The sequence below is a fragment of the Cuculus canorus genome, chromosome 13 (assembly GCF_017976375.1).
Source record: "Cuculus canorus isolate bCucCan1 chromosome 13, bCucCan1.pri, whole genome shotgun sequence".
In the NCBI taxonomy this organism is placed as follows: domain Eukaryota; kingdom Metazoa; phylum Chordata; class Aves; order Cuculiformes; family Cuculidae; genus Cuculus; species Cuculus canorus.
In genome coordinates, this window is record NC_071413.1 from 5,478,474 (window position 1) to 5,494,526 (window position 16,053).

Sequence of the window (16,053 nt, forward strand, 5' to 3'; positions counted from 1 at the left end):
GGGGCTCCTCGTTGCACTGTGTTTCACAGGCTATTTTCCTAAGTGCCAGAAACAGAAAAACAGCAGCATTTTGTAGAGTTTTTTTCAGCAGCACCAAGGAGAGCAAATGTTAAAGAGGCGTCTGGCGTGCCTTCTTCCAGGACCTGACCGTGCCAGCCGGTAGTTATGTGTAATTGCACACTCCTCCCCACGGAGCATGCTTCACAGACTCGATAAAGGCACCTCACGTCATAGCACAGGGAAGTAAGAGAAAACTGCAGCCTTAGACTGCAATGAGGAATTTGGACTGTCAGGAAAAAAAAATTAGAATTTCAAACCAGGAACCCACCCACGTGATGGGGGCCAACACCCTGCTCTGGCACAAAAACCACGAGGCCAAATTCTCCCACGTGATCTGGATTGCAATCTCAGCCAAAGGCACCAAACTGGGACATCGGGCTCAGCCGTAAAGGGGAAAGAGCCAGGTTCCCTGCAGAAAGCGTGGCTGGTGGCGGGCACCTGAGAAGTGAGGCAATCGCCACTTTTACCTCCTGACTCAGGTAATGACTTGTCAGCAGTTCACTCCAGAGCAGGCAGTGGGAGGAGAACTTGCTCGGAAGTGTGTGGAGCATGCCTTCAGCGGGCAAGGCCCCAGCACATGTGGGACTGCACTGCACACACCTTCACCTTGGTGCACCAGCTGTAGCCTTCGAGAAAGCATGGAAGAACCCTTGAAGCTGCAGCAGGAATGTGCCCCAAGGGAGCCGCCAACACAGTCCCAAACTCAAGCCACCACAGGGCGTGTGCTGCCAGACTGGTTCTGTCTACCGCCCTTCAATTCCAGCTACAGACCTACCCCGCTGAGTTCATCCTGACAGCACAGAGCCTGAAGCTGCCCTTCCACCAGCTTCAAGCCCCAGTATCCATCCCATCCGCTCCTCAGACCCCTCTTATGGAGGGAATTGTACCCATCCCACCTCTCACCTTATTCAAGAGCGTCAGTTTGATCTCTTTGTGAGCACTGAAGCCCCCTTGCTGAGACTGGGGGGCTGAGGGCTGCTGGGCCTGGAGGGGTTGCTGTGATTTGCTCCCCTGAGCGGCCTTAGCTGATTTCGGGACCTGAGCAGGCACATCCCGTTTCCGCTTCTCCTCTTTAGCACTATCTTCTTTTTTTGACTTTCCTGTTGAAACCAGAAAGCAGATGTAGTGACTTGCAATCAACTTGTTTTACCCACCCTCCAAAAGGAGGACAGGGCAAGAGGATGGTCCTCTAGGGACTGAAAAGTCCATAGTACTTAGCACGTGGCCTCAAGGTTAAAAGATTCAGGAAATCAGAATTTCTGCAAAGAGGACATTTAACATAAAAGATAAAGAACAAAAGGCTCTTGCTGTCAACTCTGCTACAATAGACCAGACATAGAGCAACATGATACTGGAATTGTCCAGCATCACCTCACAAGGGTGAAGGAGAACAAGGTAAGGCTATCGGGCAGAACTCAACCAGGCAGGAAAAGGCATCTTTACAGACAGAGACATATGGATGGATGGGAATGCAGATTTGCATCACAGTCTCCCTTCTCCATGGTCTCACCCTCTTCCGGTGAAGCCTCTGGGCTCCTTCTAACTTACACTAGCCACAAGTGTCTGCCTCTGCTCAACAGTTTTCCCAGAGCCCATAGCATCACCAAGCAAGCTCTATACAGATCTCTGCTCCCTGCTTTTCCCAGGACCCCTCGGAGAAGGAAATACCAAACCAGGTACCTCTACCTTTCTTCTGCTGCGCTGGGGTTGGGGATCGGGAGCTGGCTGAGGAAACAGGACTGGCCAAGTCTGCGTACATGTCTTCAGAGTCGGCACTGCGTACAGAGCTGCTGCTAGAGGAGGCACTAGAGACAGAAGAAACGCTGCTCACACTCAGGGACCTGAAAAGAGCCAATAGTCCATTACAGTCATGAATGCAACAAGAGCCAGGCAGTGACGAGACAGACAGCTTTGTTTTAACTCTCCTGAGTGGCTGAGATGTCAGAAAGCTGCTAAGGCAGGCAACAACCAGGAAGAGATTAAAGCTGTGTCTCCTGGGGTATGGAAGATAAGAAAAATCCCAAACATGTAAGTCTAGAAAGTTCTGTTTATTTATAAACAGCATTAAGGCAACATGTAAGCAGATCACTGTTTCCCCAGTTAAACAAAAACTGAACACAGGGTGTGCGCTGTCATATACAGGTCAGTGTTATGGCTCAAGTCAAGGGTTTCTGGCAGTGTTTTTGTCCGACGCTTTTATTCATGAAGGCTTTAAAAGCCCTGGAGTCCTACAGCCCACAGGCTCTGCCCAGCTCCTCCCCAGGGTACAGGAGAGCCCAGTCGCCTGCTTTGAGAATGTGCATATTGTCATGACTGATAATGACAAGAAATTCTGCTATCAGATGACTATCTTCAAATAGTGTCTTCAAGATGGCTATCTTCTAATGGATTCACAACATTAAAATGCTAGACAATCATCATATAAAGGAAGACTTTCTACTTAGAAGTGTATCAGACAAAAATACAGGGCTATGCATCAGACTTCCCTCCAGGGCCACACCACCACCGCAGCTCCACTATACTGAAGCGGCTCCAAAAATCCCAGCTAGGTGGGAGCCGGCTGGTATCGCAGTCACTGCCACAGGGGCCCAGGTGTACGCTAGCTACATGAATATTCAGGCAGCCTCTTCAGCCGGTTCTGCATTCCACATTGACTTCTGCGCTCCAGCGACTGCCCTGCCAGCAACATCCCAGCTCTGTCACTGGAAGCTGGATCGCATAAAACTGAACAGGCTGTGGCAGCTTCAGCACAGATAAGCCCTGGAATGAGCTGCAAAGTCTCTACCCACTGGCATACTGACAGAGACAAGTTTTGAGAGGTCGCATTGACTGCTGCAACAGCAACTAGACGAGCCAGAAACAGCTTCTCCAGGAAAGCTCCGGGCCACAAGGTTGTGACAGCAAATCTGGTTTAGGCACAGACTGCATTTCTTATGTTTCACCCTTTTCCACACGTCTGTAAGAGCAGCAAGCATGGCCCTGGTGCTACACAAGCAACACGTTCATTAAGTTTTCCCCATCTTCTCCTCTCAAGCCCCTTATGACAGGGTAGCACACAGCCAGCATGCCCAAGCGCTCTCTGAACGTCTTGCATCACCACTGCCTGATCTGATGAATGTGACAAGCACGTAGTAAACAAGTTTGTATTTCAGTAAAATAATGCGGATGTTGAACCTTGGCATGTTTCACAGAGTTCAGATATGTGAATTACTGCTGGTCAGAGCCAAGTCCTACTGAATCCACTAGGTTTTACACTACTGGTCTACTTTGAAATCTGTATCACAGGGAAGTGTTGCATTTCAAGGCTGCTTGTGAGGTTTCAGGGATTCCTGTGTGCAAACTGATGCAAAAAAAACCAAAGCAGAATGAAGGACTTGGAAGAGGTTTATTTCACGACTCTTTACTGAAGGGAGTTAGCTGCCTGTTTACAAATCCCACAGACTAACTATTCACTTGGGGCTAAACACAAAGGGAATTAACCATGCAACTTTGCTGAAGTGAAACTACCATTAGATGGGCCTTTTAGGCATTTGCTGACCTACCTCTCCTCACAGGTCAGGCATCTTCCCTAAGGACATACAGTAACCAGAGGTAGGAGAGGTTTACAAGAACAAAGCTCTGTAGCCTGAAACTGTTACCTTGTAAATAAATTAGGGTGTGGGATTGCCCTGGCCATAAGAAGATGTTTTGGTCATAATTTAAGTAAAAAAGGGCAGCTCAGCACACATGACAGATTATCTCCTTGAATAAGCCACAAGGACATGACCCATGTTGTACTGCTGTCATGATTCAGGACTCAGGATTCATAACATCACACAAAAACAATCTTGTTAGACGTCCTGGTTACCTATTACCTGGTTACCTTCTGAAACTTGAAGCTAGTGAGAGCTTTAACTGCAATAAACCATAACAGTTAAGAATAGTTACAACCTCCTCCTACTTCAACAAAGGTTATGAAGGGTCAAGGCTGTACCTGGATTTCCTGGACCCAGACGGGGAGTGGGAGACTGAGGCAGACGACGATCTGGAATGAGATCTGGAGAGAGATCGAGACAAGGACCTAGATCGGGAACTGGAACCGCTGTAGCTGCTGGCACTGCCACTGATGCTGCCACTGATAGTTCGCCTGCAAGACAGCAAATGACATCCTCACCTCACTGCACTCTGCTGTGAAACGGGCCGAGAAGAAACTGTTCAGGGGCAGTTCGAGCATGATGTTTGTCCTGTATTATATACAAGACCGGTACTTTGTAAACATAATTGTTGCAGATGTTCTTCTCAACATTGTGTTCCCAGGGCTGAAAAAAAAATGAGCTAAAGCATTTTAATATTGTCCTGATGATAGAAGCAAATGCTTCCTACAAAGAAACATTGCTAATTACATAATGCAGTGGGACTACCTTATATTTCAGGCTATACAAATAATCATACATGTCTTTTTGGGACTAACACACCAGTAATAACCTAAATAGAGCTGTTTGTCATTTGCACCGCAGGGACAGTGTAGGGTAGTGGGGTGTGTGGGGGGTTAAGCATGAAAAAAAATCTAGACTGGAATACAGAATAAGGGAAGGTGACTAAAGATACCCAAGATTAAGAGTGAAAGTTAAGTGAAATGGAAACAAGAGCTGACAGAGTTTCTATGGAAAAGAAATTGTCATGATCAGTTTTCACCTGCGGAGACATACCTGCTCAGCCCAGGCCTTTTCTTTAGCTACTCAGAAGAAACAGGAGATGCAATCCCATGCAAAACTAAGAACTGACTCAGGATATTTCTGAAAACCCGAATGGAAATCAGACTCACAGCCATCTTCAAAACACACTGGCAAAAAGCATCATCTAGTAATCCAAGAAAACTATAAATGCCTTACCGCAGGCATAAAAGATTCTCAGGTCTCCTTGTGTGCTCATAAAAAATATTTTTCTAGTAAATAGATTTCTTATGCACCAAACTACTGCTTCCATAGACTAGGCAACAGCAACCGTACTGCTATTTCAAAACTTCTAACACGAGAAGAATGTATGATGCATTTCAGCTGTCCTTAGCTGACTCTGTGTGCCTCTAAGGACAGGCAACGCGACCTGCATTTATCCTGTAACATTTTAAAATGCAGTGGATTAAGCCTGAGAAATATTTAAATACAGGCAAGTGCTCCTTGTTTGAGAGCTATCAGAAGCCTCTCTCAATTCAATTGCAAAAGGAGGAGAAAAAGACCACCAAAAAAACCTAGAGGACAGACAGAAAACACTTGAAACAGCCACACTAGTCACACAGGACGAAGCCAGGAAGAAAAAGCAGATCACGGCAGCCAGCAAGCTGTGTACTGTGGAGCTCTTCCTCCTCTCCTCAAGCACTACTGCTGGAGGCTGATGAACCATCTCCTGTAACCACACAGAAATACTCCCTACATACTGGCGCATGTTGAGAGCAAACAGGGCCCAAATCCACCACCACAAAGCCCTTGACCCTCCAACAGGCCAGATCTGCTCTCTGGACCAAACACCTTTGCTTCCTTGCTGTGTGGCCTTCACAACCAGCTCTCAAAGATGCCTTTTTCACCCCGCACTGTAGACTCCACCTTTTGATGCATGTCACGTATTCCACCTGCTTTATCCCCAATCAGTCTTCGGAGGCAGGAGCCACTTGCAGTGACAAGTCACTAGCATTCACCCCCAACTCCTTCCCTCCCTTCCCAATTCTTTCCTGCCCCAGGAAACAGATTCCTCTTTGAATACTGAAGAGCCCTTGTAGCTGGTACTCCTGAGACGAATCCAAAATTTGCTCTGTCTTCCTGGAGATCAAGCCTCACTCCATGCCACAGCTTTCTTACCTCCTGGGTGGAGTCCTTGTCTGACGTTCCTTCCTTCTTGCCTCTCGATTATCCCCTGGTTTGGCGGGCTCTGGTGCAGCTGTTGTAATTTTAGTGAGCGGCTGAGGGACTGGAAGGGCAGCTAGTTTCTTCACAGATTTTTCACTACAAAAATTAAAATTTTCACGTGCTTGATCACACTCGGTAGATACAGAACACAGACATTCTCAAAGGCAATGAAACTCATTCATGTTGGTTGTTGACTAAATATTATATAGACACGATTACTGTAGCTACAGACAGCCATTTCACCAAACCACATGGGTTCCCCTAAAGGGATCCGTTTCCCAATGTTCTAAGTCAGGTCACCTTTGCAGAGACAAGTTATGTACAACAGCCAATTTTGGAGACATTCGACTTGTAGATTAACTAACGAAGTGGACTGCGTGAAATCACTGTTTCTTATTAATTTGATTCTATGCATTTTTATCCAAAATACTACTTAAAATCTGCCAGTCAGGCTTCAGAGTCAAATGCACACAGTTTATGTAAAAATGCTCTTCTCTCTCACACACATTAGCAGGGTGCAAAAGAGCCCAGGTGTGCACATTTCCTGTGGCTTGTGCTGCCCTGTATGACACCTGACACGTAACATCATTACAGAGGACCACTACGCAATGTCTTCACGACATTATCTAGCAGCTACTATGCAAGATGGGAATTGCTTTGGCTCTTCAGCACTGCTTGATTCAGAGCTCAAAGCCCTTCAACCTCTGCTCTCATAGCTGGTTACTGCTCAACATCCCCAGCACTGATGTCATGCCTACTATTAACTGCGGAGGAGGTGGCGGTCTGCATAAGAAAATAGAGACTGTTAATTCCTCCTCTTGTGCTTAAGAATATCTGTATTTAACCCCTGCACAACACAGGATTAAGTGCATGCAATGTTATGCAGCAAAAACAAGCCTCGTGCTTGTGCAGGCTGGTGTAGTGTTACCAAGCCAGCACTGCAATGTGCATTAGAAGGGTGTAAAGACATCACTGCAGGTGGAGAGTGTGTCCTTAAAGGGCTCAACCCTCTGAGTTGAGAGGAAAACAAAAAAAACAGGTCAATAAGGTACAAGAAGTGTGGCAAAGGGGATTGTCCTGTATTATGGAGAATTCAGGGGGATTCCCATAGTGTAATTTATTTGCAGGTCACCTTAAGAGGTGACATCACTACAGTGTTGTGTCACCTCCAACGTATCCATAATTTACTATGCATTACAGAAGTTTGTGAAATAGCAACTTCAAGCATTCAAAAGCGCAGGAGCACTAACATAATCTGCCAAACCAAGAGTTTCATAGCTATAGCACTGCTTTCATTTGTCTCCAATCTGAAAAGTAGATGAGGCTGAACAATTTCTCTACTCTAAGACTGTACATTAACAAAAGCTACAGCAGAAGAATGAATTAAATCTTCTTATAGCTCCTGCATAAACATATCTGCAAACACTGAATGTTTAAACAAGACATCATGCTTATGTTTAAAACACTCAGGTATACATGATGGGGGCCTTGACGTGGCACTTAGGGACATTGTTTAGTGGTGGACTTGGTAGCGTTAGGTTAACCTAAATGATTCTTCGATTCTGTATCATTCTTAAGGATACCTGTAAAGTTTAACTTGGATTTATTAGGTGAAATGGTCATAATTTAAGTAATTATGCAAAGCTAAGCACTCTTCTATACATGTCATATTTTGCATTTTCTGTTTCTTCCTTAAACTGTTGACCAGGTCAGAAGGGTTTGACTTGGATACTAGGCTACTCTTTGGAGCCTCTTCTGCACCGTGTTACCAAAACAGAAAAGCTGCCTTACCCTTTACCAGCAGGTGGTAATAACTCCCCTTTAGCCTTCACAAGCGGCTTGTGTGGAGACGGTGTTGGAGAAGCAGAGGGTGAAGATGAGAAGGACCGTGATCTAGAAAGGGAGGACACACCACTTAGCTCAGTTTGTAGGACTGCAGAAGGCTCTCCTGGCTTTCAATGCATTCAGCCACTACTTCCTTCTCTGGCTACTGACTGCATCCCAGAAACTAGTCCTGATCTGCGCTTATCCTACTTTTATATTTGAACTCTGCTCAACAAAACCAACTTCCATGACCAGACCAGTGGCCACCATAGAAAAACAAAAGGAAAATATAGGGTCGGCTACAAGAGAGGCACTTTTTCAGGTATTCCACACCAACACCCAAGGCCTCCTCTGCACTCCCTGTATTCTCTCCCTAGGGAAATTTTATCTACAGGAAATTAGGAAGGATTTTGAGTTGCAAGTTCAGCATGATTTTTTTTTCAACCTGCTTTATATAACTGCTAGTGCAGTCCATAACCCTTTAAACAGCAGCAAATCTTGGAAGAAAGACAAAAAAATACATCTAACTGGATATCTCTAATTTCTGAAACACAAGGAGAAATATAAAGCAGAGTATATCAAAGTCAACAGATCAAAGGGTGAGAGCTGTTTCCCAAGATGAGGACTGACCAAAGACTCAAGCCATTTACACAGCACACCAGATGCTGGCATTCAAGTGATTCACCCCACTGCCAAGACTGGAAGTACCTTTGTTGCAGCCTAGCATTTCAGAAAGCTGGACACTTCGGTGACTGGCTTTCTGAAGAACAGTTAGGCACTTGGGTGTTCCTCACCCTCCTACCTTCAGAGAGAGGCATGTTAATCAAAGTGTGTCGCCTACACTTGGCACTGTCCTGCAAGGAAGACAGTCTGAAAGGGGGCGGATGGGGAAAGGTCATCCTGCTGCCCCAGAAACACGTATGTGCTTGCGTCAGGATCAACTCCTACCGGAGCCTTTCCTCAGAGAAACCACCTCTCTGAAAGTGACACTGCATGCTCCCATCACCTGTATGATCTGCTCTGGGTACCTGGTGCCTATCTAGGGAGCCAATTCTCCTACTACGCATATTCCAGACTTGGGAAACTATCTGCAGGGGCAAGGAAGTGGCAAGGAAGTGGCACAGTAATAAGCACGCCTCTGTTTAATCAGCATGGGACACTGAATTGCTATTTTGAAGTGTTGTGACTATCACAGGACACAACTGCACAACTGTTTTAATAAAGAAAGGTGATTTGCCTCTTTAAATAGAGGTTCCAATACAACAGAGAAGAGATGCCAGTAACTTCTTCCAATCATAAAATGCAAATGATGGAAATGTTAATCTCAGCCAGGCTCCTACAGTGCTCAGCTACCACAAGCATGGGAAACAGCCCAGCCACAACAACACAGTACTTGTAGGTGGGGGTACTGGAGAGAGAAGGGGGTGGCTGACTTATCTGCTTCATTTAACAAGCAAAACAACAGGCTGACTTGCAGTCTACTGTATTTCCCTCACTCAGGAAACTGGTTTGAATATTTTCTTTCAAGAGTTGGCTATTTGCTTTTAAGTAACAGCAAAAATAGCTGTTAGCAAGTGTTTGGAAAACAGTATGCCATTACTTTCAAATCCAAGGAGCCATTACCTGGACCTGCTGCCTGAGAAAGAGCTGTGTCTTGAAGAACGACTAGAGTAAGAGCTGTAAGAAGATGATCTGGAACGAGATCGCGAGGAACCTGAACCAGAATAGCTGGACGAACGAGAAGAGGACCTGAAAGAAAAAGATGAAAATTTAGCACCTCTCAAGAAACCAAGGTCTTGTTTCCAACGCACTCTTCCCAAGTTCTCAAACCCTGCTCCAAAAACTACCTGCCTTCTTCTCAGTGACCTGTCAGGACTACAGACTCTCCTCAGACCCCCCGTTTCTTTGAGAGGATTCTGTTGTTGCTAATCCCTTTGTGCCCTTTAATAGGTCTCCTTTAGCTACTGACTTTCTGTCCCTTTTTAGGAACTCCTTCCACACATTCTTCTGCCTTTTCACCAGACAGTTCCCTGATACCTTGGGTCACAGAGGTATGAGAAAACAGAAAAATATCAGGTGCAGTGATCCCAGCAAGAACAGCTATCTGCTTCAGGAGGACTTTGGGTTTTAGATTCATATCTTCAATTCAGCGTGTTCCTCATTCCTCTCTGATACTTTCCCCCCCTCTTTTCAGGAGCTTCAAGTTCAAGCATTTAAAGAAAATGGATACAGCTTATGCTTCAACTCTCCTAGATTCAGGGATTTCTTTATCTTCAACAGATCACAGCACAGCATTCACAGTTACGTGCCCCTTTTAGCTTCCATCTCAGTGCCTATATGCTGATGTTCACTGAGCAGCAAGCCTTGAACTGCTTTCCCAAACTTCTCTACATCATCTACTGACCAGAAAGAGTCATGTCACAATACCCTGACACACTTAACAAGGCTTGGATGCACCTTGCTCTCCACCTTCACTTACCTCGAAGACCCAGAAGCAGATGCCGAAGAAGCAGAGGTTTTTCGGCGCCTACGCGCACGGCTAGGAGAGACAGAGACACCAAGTTTCTTTTTGGGGGATTTGGATCGGCGCCAGGGGTCCTTCCATTCATCTGCTCTCTTCGACTGAGTGGTGGTAATTGTGGTTGCATCCTTCTCCTTCTTTGGTGGCTCAGGTTGACGGCTGTAAGACAGGAGTTAATTAGCTGGGACTTTTTTTATATAGTAAGGCTAATGGAAACACAGGAGCAGGAAAAGAACTGAGGAATTCATACCAGTACTAGCTCTTAAAAGATATTCAGCAACATTTTGGGGTGACAAAGGGTTAGAACAGCTATCATTTTGTAAATCAGCGACTGCAAACACCTTGAAGCAGCAGTTCCTGCACGTTTTGAGAACTACTTTGTCGCACTGACCGAGCAGTAACCTGCTAGCAGATTTCAGCTTCAGCTTTTGGCCTTCATGCAAGCACAAAACAAGCGGAAACAAGCACATGCAAGATGGAAGGGAAGGGGAATCCTGCTTCTTCCTACACCTATGCCAAGCAGCTAGAGCTGGAGTATCCCAAACCTGGCAGGCAGAGACCTCAGTGGAATGAAAATACTAAGCTGACCCAGACTAAGGACAGACTTTGAGCATGCATCTGAAACACCTTCTTGACATTAGCTCTGGAAACAACCAGCAAGTACCAAGAGAAGAGATTCAGCCTGAATTACTCTCCTAACAGTTCCCTTATCAGAATATCATGTGGGACTGCGTCACAAACCTTACCACAGCCAAGACGCATTGATCTGTTTTTACCTTTACAAAGGGGACAGTCACCTCACCAACTGAGCATAAAGCAGTTCATAAAGGTTGTTTTATTACCTTATTATTCTCTAGGTGCTTATAAACACGGTCAAACGTGCTCTTCTGTTGTTGACAACCATGAAGAAATCAGGCTAGATACCCTCCATGTCCCCCCTTCCCTTTTAAGGGTTCTAGTTGTGTTTCCACTTATTCTTTTATTCTCCAGGCTTCTCTTCTCCTCTATAACCATGTGAAAATAATTCAGGGCTAGCTTCTCAGCACCTGCACCTCATAGTTCCTCAAGTACTCTTGGCTGAGTTTCTTCAGGCCTAGACTTTATTACATCTTATCTATGGGTGATTTAACTTGGGATTTTTCCTCACCCTTACTCTAACCTGCACGTGACTCTTCCAATTACCCGCTCACAACCTTCTCCCTTGAGTTTTAGGCCAAGTCTAGCTTACTTAAAGGTTTATGAAGTCTCTTGCATTCATCAAATTACCGGTACAATGATGCACTTAATCCTTTTCTCAAAATAATGAGCCCTCTCGCTCTAAGAATGTGGGGGAGGAAAGGCACCTTCCATCTCTGTGTTCAGCCAGTACCACCCCGTTAGTCACTCAACTGAAGCAACCACTCCCCACAAAACTTCCTCTACCTTTTGAGATAAAAAAGCAACCTCCAACTTTTCTAATGATTCTATGGACTGTATTTCTTGCCACAACACTTTTTCAACCCACAACAGGATAATTAAAGCACTTTGTTAGCAGCCTGTTTTGCCCTTTGAAGGCTTCACTAGTCACTAAGAAGTCTCATCCCCTCCTTGCTTGGTAGTATTAAAACACAGTCTCAGTGCAGTTAAAACTCCCACACAGCCTCTCACCTCTTCCACAACTCCAGAACCTGTACATCCTCACTTTAAAATCCAGTGCAGCATCCTACTGTTTCCTTATCTTCGCTGATGTACTGCAGCAATTTTACAACGTGTCCCACATTTATCTCACTATATACAGAATTTTACGGGAGGAGAAATTCTTCTTTCACATTCACCTCTCCCACAAATCTCATTCCAGCCTCAAAAGAATATGCTTATGTATTAGCACACAAAATTGCTGACTGCCTCATAAGGGAATCCCAAGTGGGGTTATGGCTCAGCATTATTCACCAGCATCTTCATTTAGCATCACCACCCTTTCCAGCCCTGCTCTAAAACACGCTATTTAACATAGCATATGTTATTTGCAGTGAGTTGGTCTAGTTTTCCATATTAGAGCCACAACTACATCTGAGTACCGAATCATGAAGAAAGATCATGACTGAATACGGGGTTGAGATAGACTGGACCCATTACTTACATTCTGGTAGCGCTAAATAGCCATAGCCAGGATCAAGCTCTCATTCCAGCAGATGTAGTACAAACCCATTTCGAAGCCATCTTGGCCTCTAGAGTATCTTCAAAAGAATTAAGTGCAAAGCATGTCAGGAACAGTCTACACACCTTGCATCAAGCAGCAGGCTAAATGGCATCAGAAAGGAGGAAGACACCATACGAAGATGCTCATGGATAATGCTAGACTATGTCACACTCTGCATGCTTTGGGAGATGCAGGGGGAATATTCTGCTGGCACAGGTGGGCAGAGGGGGTGTTCCACCTCAAGACCTGTATAAAACCTGCTGAGAAGCTTTTCACTGCAGCGTCCAAGGTGAGATTAATATGAAAGACGCTAATGAACAACCTTGCTTGCTCTAAGCTCAACTCCCTCCTGCAACAGTTTTCAGAAAGACAAGTCTCCTACAGAATTCATTCTCTGTCCCTCAAAAAAATCCTCCACTTGCCCATGTGCACGTCCAAGAGCAGCACATCCTGGGATCAGGACCTCAGCTCAGACCCCACATGCGAATAAGTTATGCTGAACTCCGTAACTTGTGTGCAAGCTTGGAGCAAAGATGACTATGAAAGCAAATCTCATTACTTGTACCTATTACCTGGTTTGATGCCATTCTCTCAATGAAGTCATTTTCTGGAGGAAAGGTTTTTTTTCCCCAGGAAAACCACAAAAGAAAGCCTCATTTCTAGATATGCTTTGGCTTTTTGACTCAGCAATAAGTATGTTACCATACTACAGCCAAGAAAGATGCTCGTGTCAGGACATTTTCAAAGTCTTTCCTCAAGAGCTACCTGCACGCCCAACATGTGGCATCACCAAATAAACTTGTTCAACTTAATATGAGGGACTGGTATCTGATACTGCTTGGCTCATCTCCTCCAGTGGAATTGAGAAGTCAGAACTGAAAGCAAGCCAGAGCAACTGCCAAGATCCTCACCGCCCGCCTTAGACTAACATCTCAATTACAGCCTGCACAAGTTTCACTGAAGAGACTACTAGAGACCGGGAGCCCACAAAACAGTCGGTGTTTTAATCAAATTTACTCCCGCATACAGATACCGTGCAGTTGCTGGGATGAAACCTGAGGAAGCCGTAAGGCACACAGAGGAAAGCCTGTTGAGAAGAGGCAGCATGCAACCAGCCTGTGGCTCCTGGCCCAGATCAGGCAAGAAGACTGCCCAGAGCTACCCCAAACACAATAGCTGGGGTCCTGGGGCCGCACCGCTGGGTGGATCAGGTGATGTATTTGACCCTGAGGAGAGGGAGACAACTTGGTAATTTTCACTTCCCATCTTGTGCTGGGTCTGGAGCTTGTTGGAGCTCTTTATGTGCCAAAGTAACTCATTCATTCAACAGAGAGAGGAAGAAAAAAAAAATAGAAGCAGCTTGTTGGGGCAGCGAGTCCAACCAGCCTATGGCAGCGTCTGAACAACTGTGGGACATAGTGAACAGAGGAGGAAAGGAGAGAAGAATCCTGGCTGCTTTGGGGTCATTGAGCCTTGAGATCAGCTCACAGCACTTTATAAGAGCTTACCCTCAGCTCAGCCCAGTTATTCAGGCTGGTGCAGTCCATGTGGCAGGCAAACGTAATGTATTTTAGCACAGAGAGTGGCTGGCAAAAAAAAGTCATATGGTAGCAAAGCACATGTGTAAGTCCCAGTCCCCTTGTTCACCAAATTCCAGCTTTTAGGTAACATTTCAAATTAACTCCCTAATTAAGTAAGCCTATGCCATGAGGTTTAAAAAAATAAAAGGAGTAAGAGAGACTGACAAGATGGACTGATCAAAAGCAGCTTAATTTCCTTCCAGAGCCCCAAGGAGCAGCATCCTGCGTCACCAGGGCACAAGCAAGGTCTGCAGAGCTTAGCTATTTCCGAAGCCCATCTTAACCTTAAAATAACAAAATGCTTTATTTTCCAGAACGAACACGTTAATGCATATTTGGCTGGAATTTAATTACAGCAATCAAGTGGAGAAGTGAAGCTGAACGTGGCTTTGGCAGTGAGAGGAGGAACAAAGGCTGCTCCAGCTGGCAACACAAACCACAGCATAGGTCAGCCAGCTCCCAACCACACATGCTCTGGCTCCCAAATAAACCCAGTTTGAAGCACGTCACTGAATTTGACAAGAATTTGGAAGGGGAAAAGCAGAGCCACACAGCTCAAGTTTTCCTCCTCACGTATTATGTAAATGACACTGCAGCATTTCTAATCTTGGAAGGGAAAATAAGCTTCCTGGGGAAAGTGTTTCCTTCCTTCCCTCTCCTCATGGGACACGACTCCCACAGGTAACGCAAACCTTATCACCCACAGTCACCAGTGACGTCAGTCTGGCTCCAGGGCTACTGTTTTAGGCAGCAGTTACAGCTCATTTTTCTGAAAGAGGAAAGTCCACTGATGATTTAAAAGCTTTCTCGTTTCTTGCAGGAAAGCAAGTGTTGCGTCAGCGGTGCCAGAGCAATTTTTCCTTCGGTGTCAGTGGAATTTTCCAGAGGAAGCAGACTCGAGGAACAACGGGAGCCACGTGTGCTAAGGCAGTTGTGAAGGGACCTGCAATTGCTGCAAAATAAACTCCACCAGTGTGCTGCACACTGGAAGATTTATCTGTCTCTGTACAAAGTCTCTGTACAAAGTCGCTTGTGTGGCCAGAGAGGCACAACAGCTCCCAAAAGCTACCTACATGCAGCTATGATGGGAAACGCTGAACCTTGGAGTTGGTGCTACTTGATCTTGGTGAAATATTAGCAAAGGATATGTTTTTCTCAAGACATTTTGATCTAAAGAAGAGTTATCAGTTGCTTAAAAAAAAAAAAAAAACCCAGAAAAGATTTCTTCAAAGCCCGATGGGGAAAGGCTTTGAAATTAAATAGTGGCGATACAATCTGAACCTACAGTATGAAATCATCACAGCAGGTAGATAAACATACCTGAGATGTGATCTACCCTAAGGGCTGAGCATTTGACGCCTTGGGAGCCTCCTCTAAGTGAGAGGTACCTGTGTGCAGGGATTCTGCCCCAGACTTCGCAATGTTTTAATAAAATCCAGTGTGGGAGATCTCTCCAGTAATTCCATCTCTGAAACGCCAAAGGAAAACACATTCCTTGAGATCCACATCTGAGTCACTCGATGCCCTTCATCTTGATTTACAGTTACGAAACCCTTTTCCTTTTACTGAGGAAGCACAGACAGAACCTCAACAACCAGGGAGACCAATGAAAACTTCAGGCAAGATAAATGCTTTGTGGAGAACTTTGAAAACTTTGGCTCATTTGGTTTGAGGAGAGATTCTATTATTGCTAACTTCCCAAATGAACCGGGAGCATCAATGAAAGCAAAGCCGTCTAACCAGGTTCCCTTGCTCTGACTGGAAGGTGCACCACAAAAAATGGGGATGTAAACAAGTTAATGTGTTTATCACCACACTGTTACCCCCTACAGGGCATTTGACTATGAGTCTAAAGAACCACAGAGCAGCACAGGGCATGCTCTGTACGCAGGGCAAAGAAAAATCCTCTTCTGATCAGTGCTGCACGGTGTAGTACTAAAGGCAAAACAGCAGACCTGGTGTGTGCACGAGGAACAGAGGTCCAGCTTGAGATGATAAACCTTGTTTCAG

At 45.3% G+C, this 16,053-nt stretch overlaps 1 protein-coding gene across 9 annotated transcripts in view; it reads right to left on the reverse strand.

Annotated features, from left to right (window-relative positions):
* The window catches only part of ZC3H18 (zinc finger CCCH-type containing 18), a 46,721-nt gene that overhangs the window by 4,891 nt on the left and 25,777 nt on the right, over positions 1-16,053 (reverse strand). For 7 of the 9 annotated variants that reach the window (XM_054078892.1, XM_054078898.1, XM_054078897.1 and 4 more), the window contains 7 exons: positions 10,243-10,443; positions 9,387-9,512; positions 7,731-7,832; positions 5,892-6,035; positions 4,034-4,186; positions 1,741-1,901; positions 964-1,160 (listed from right to left, as the gene is read on the reverse strand). In XM_054078892.1, coding sequence (XP_053934867.1) covers positions 964-1,160; positions 1,741-1,901; positions 4,034-4,186; positions 5,892-6,035; positions 7,731-7,832; positions 9,387-9,512; positions 10,243-10,443 — 1,084 coding nt within the window. The remainder of the gene's footprint in view (positions 1-963; positions 1,161-1,740; positions 1,902-4,033; positions 4,187-5,891; positions 6,036-7,730; positions 7,833-9,386; positions 9,513-10,242; positions 10,444-16,053) is intronic. The other 2 variants (XM_054078896.1, XM_054078893.1) reach the window with 1 other exon arrangement.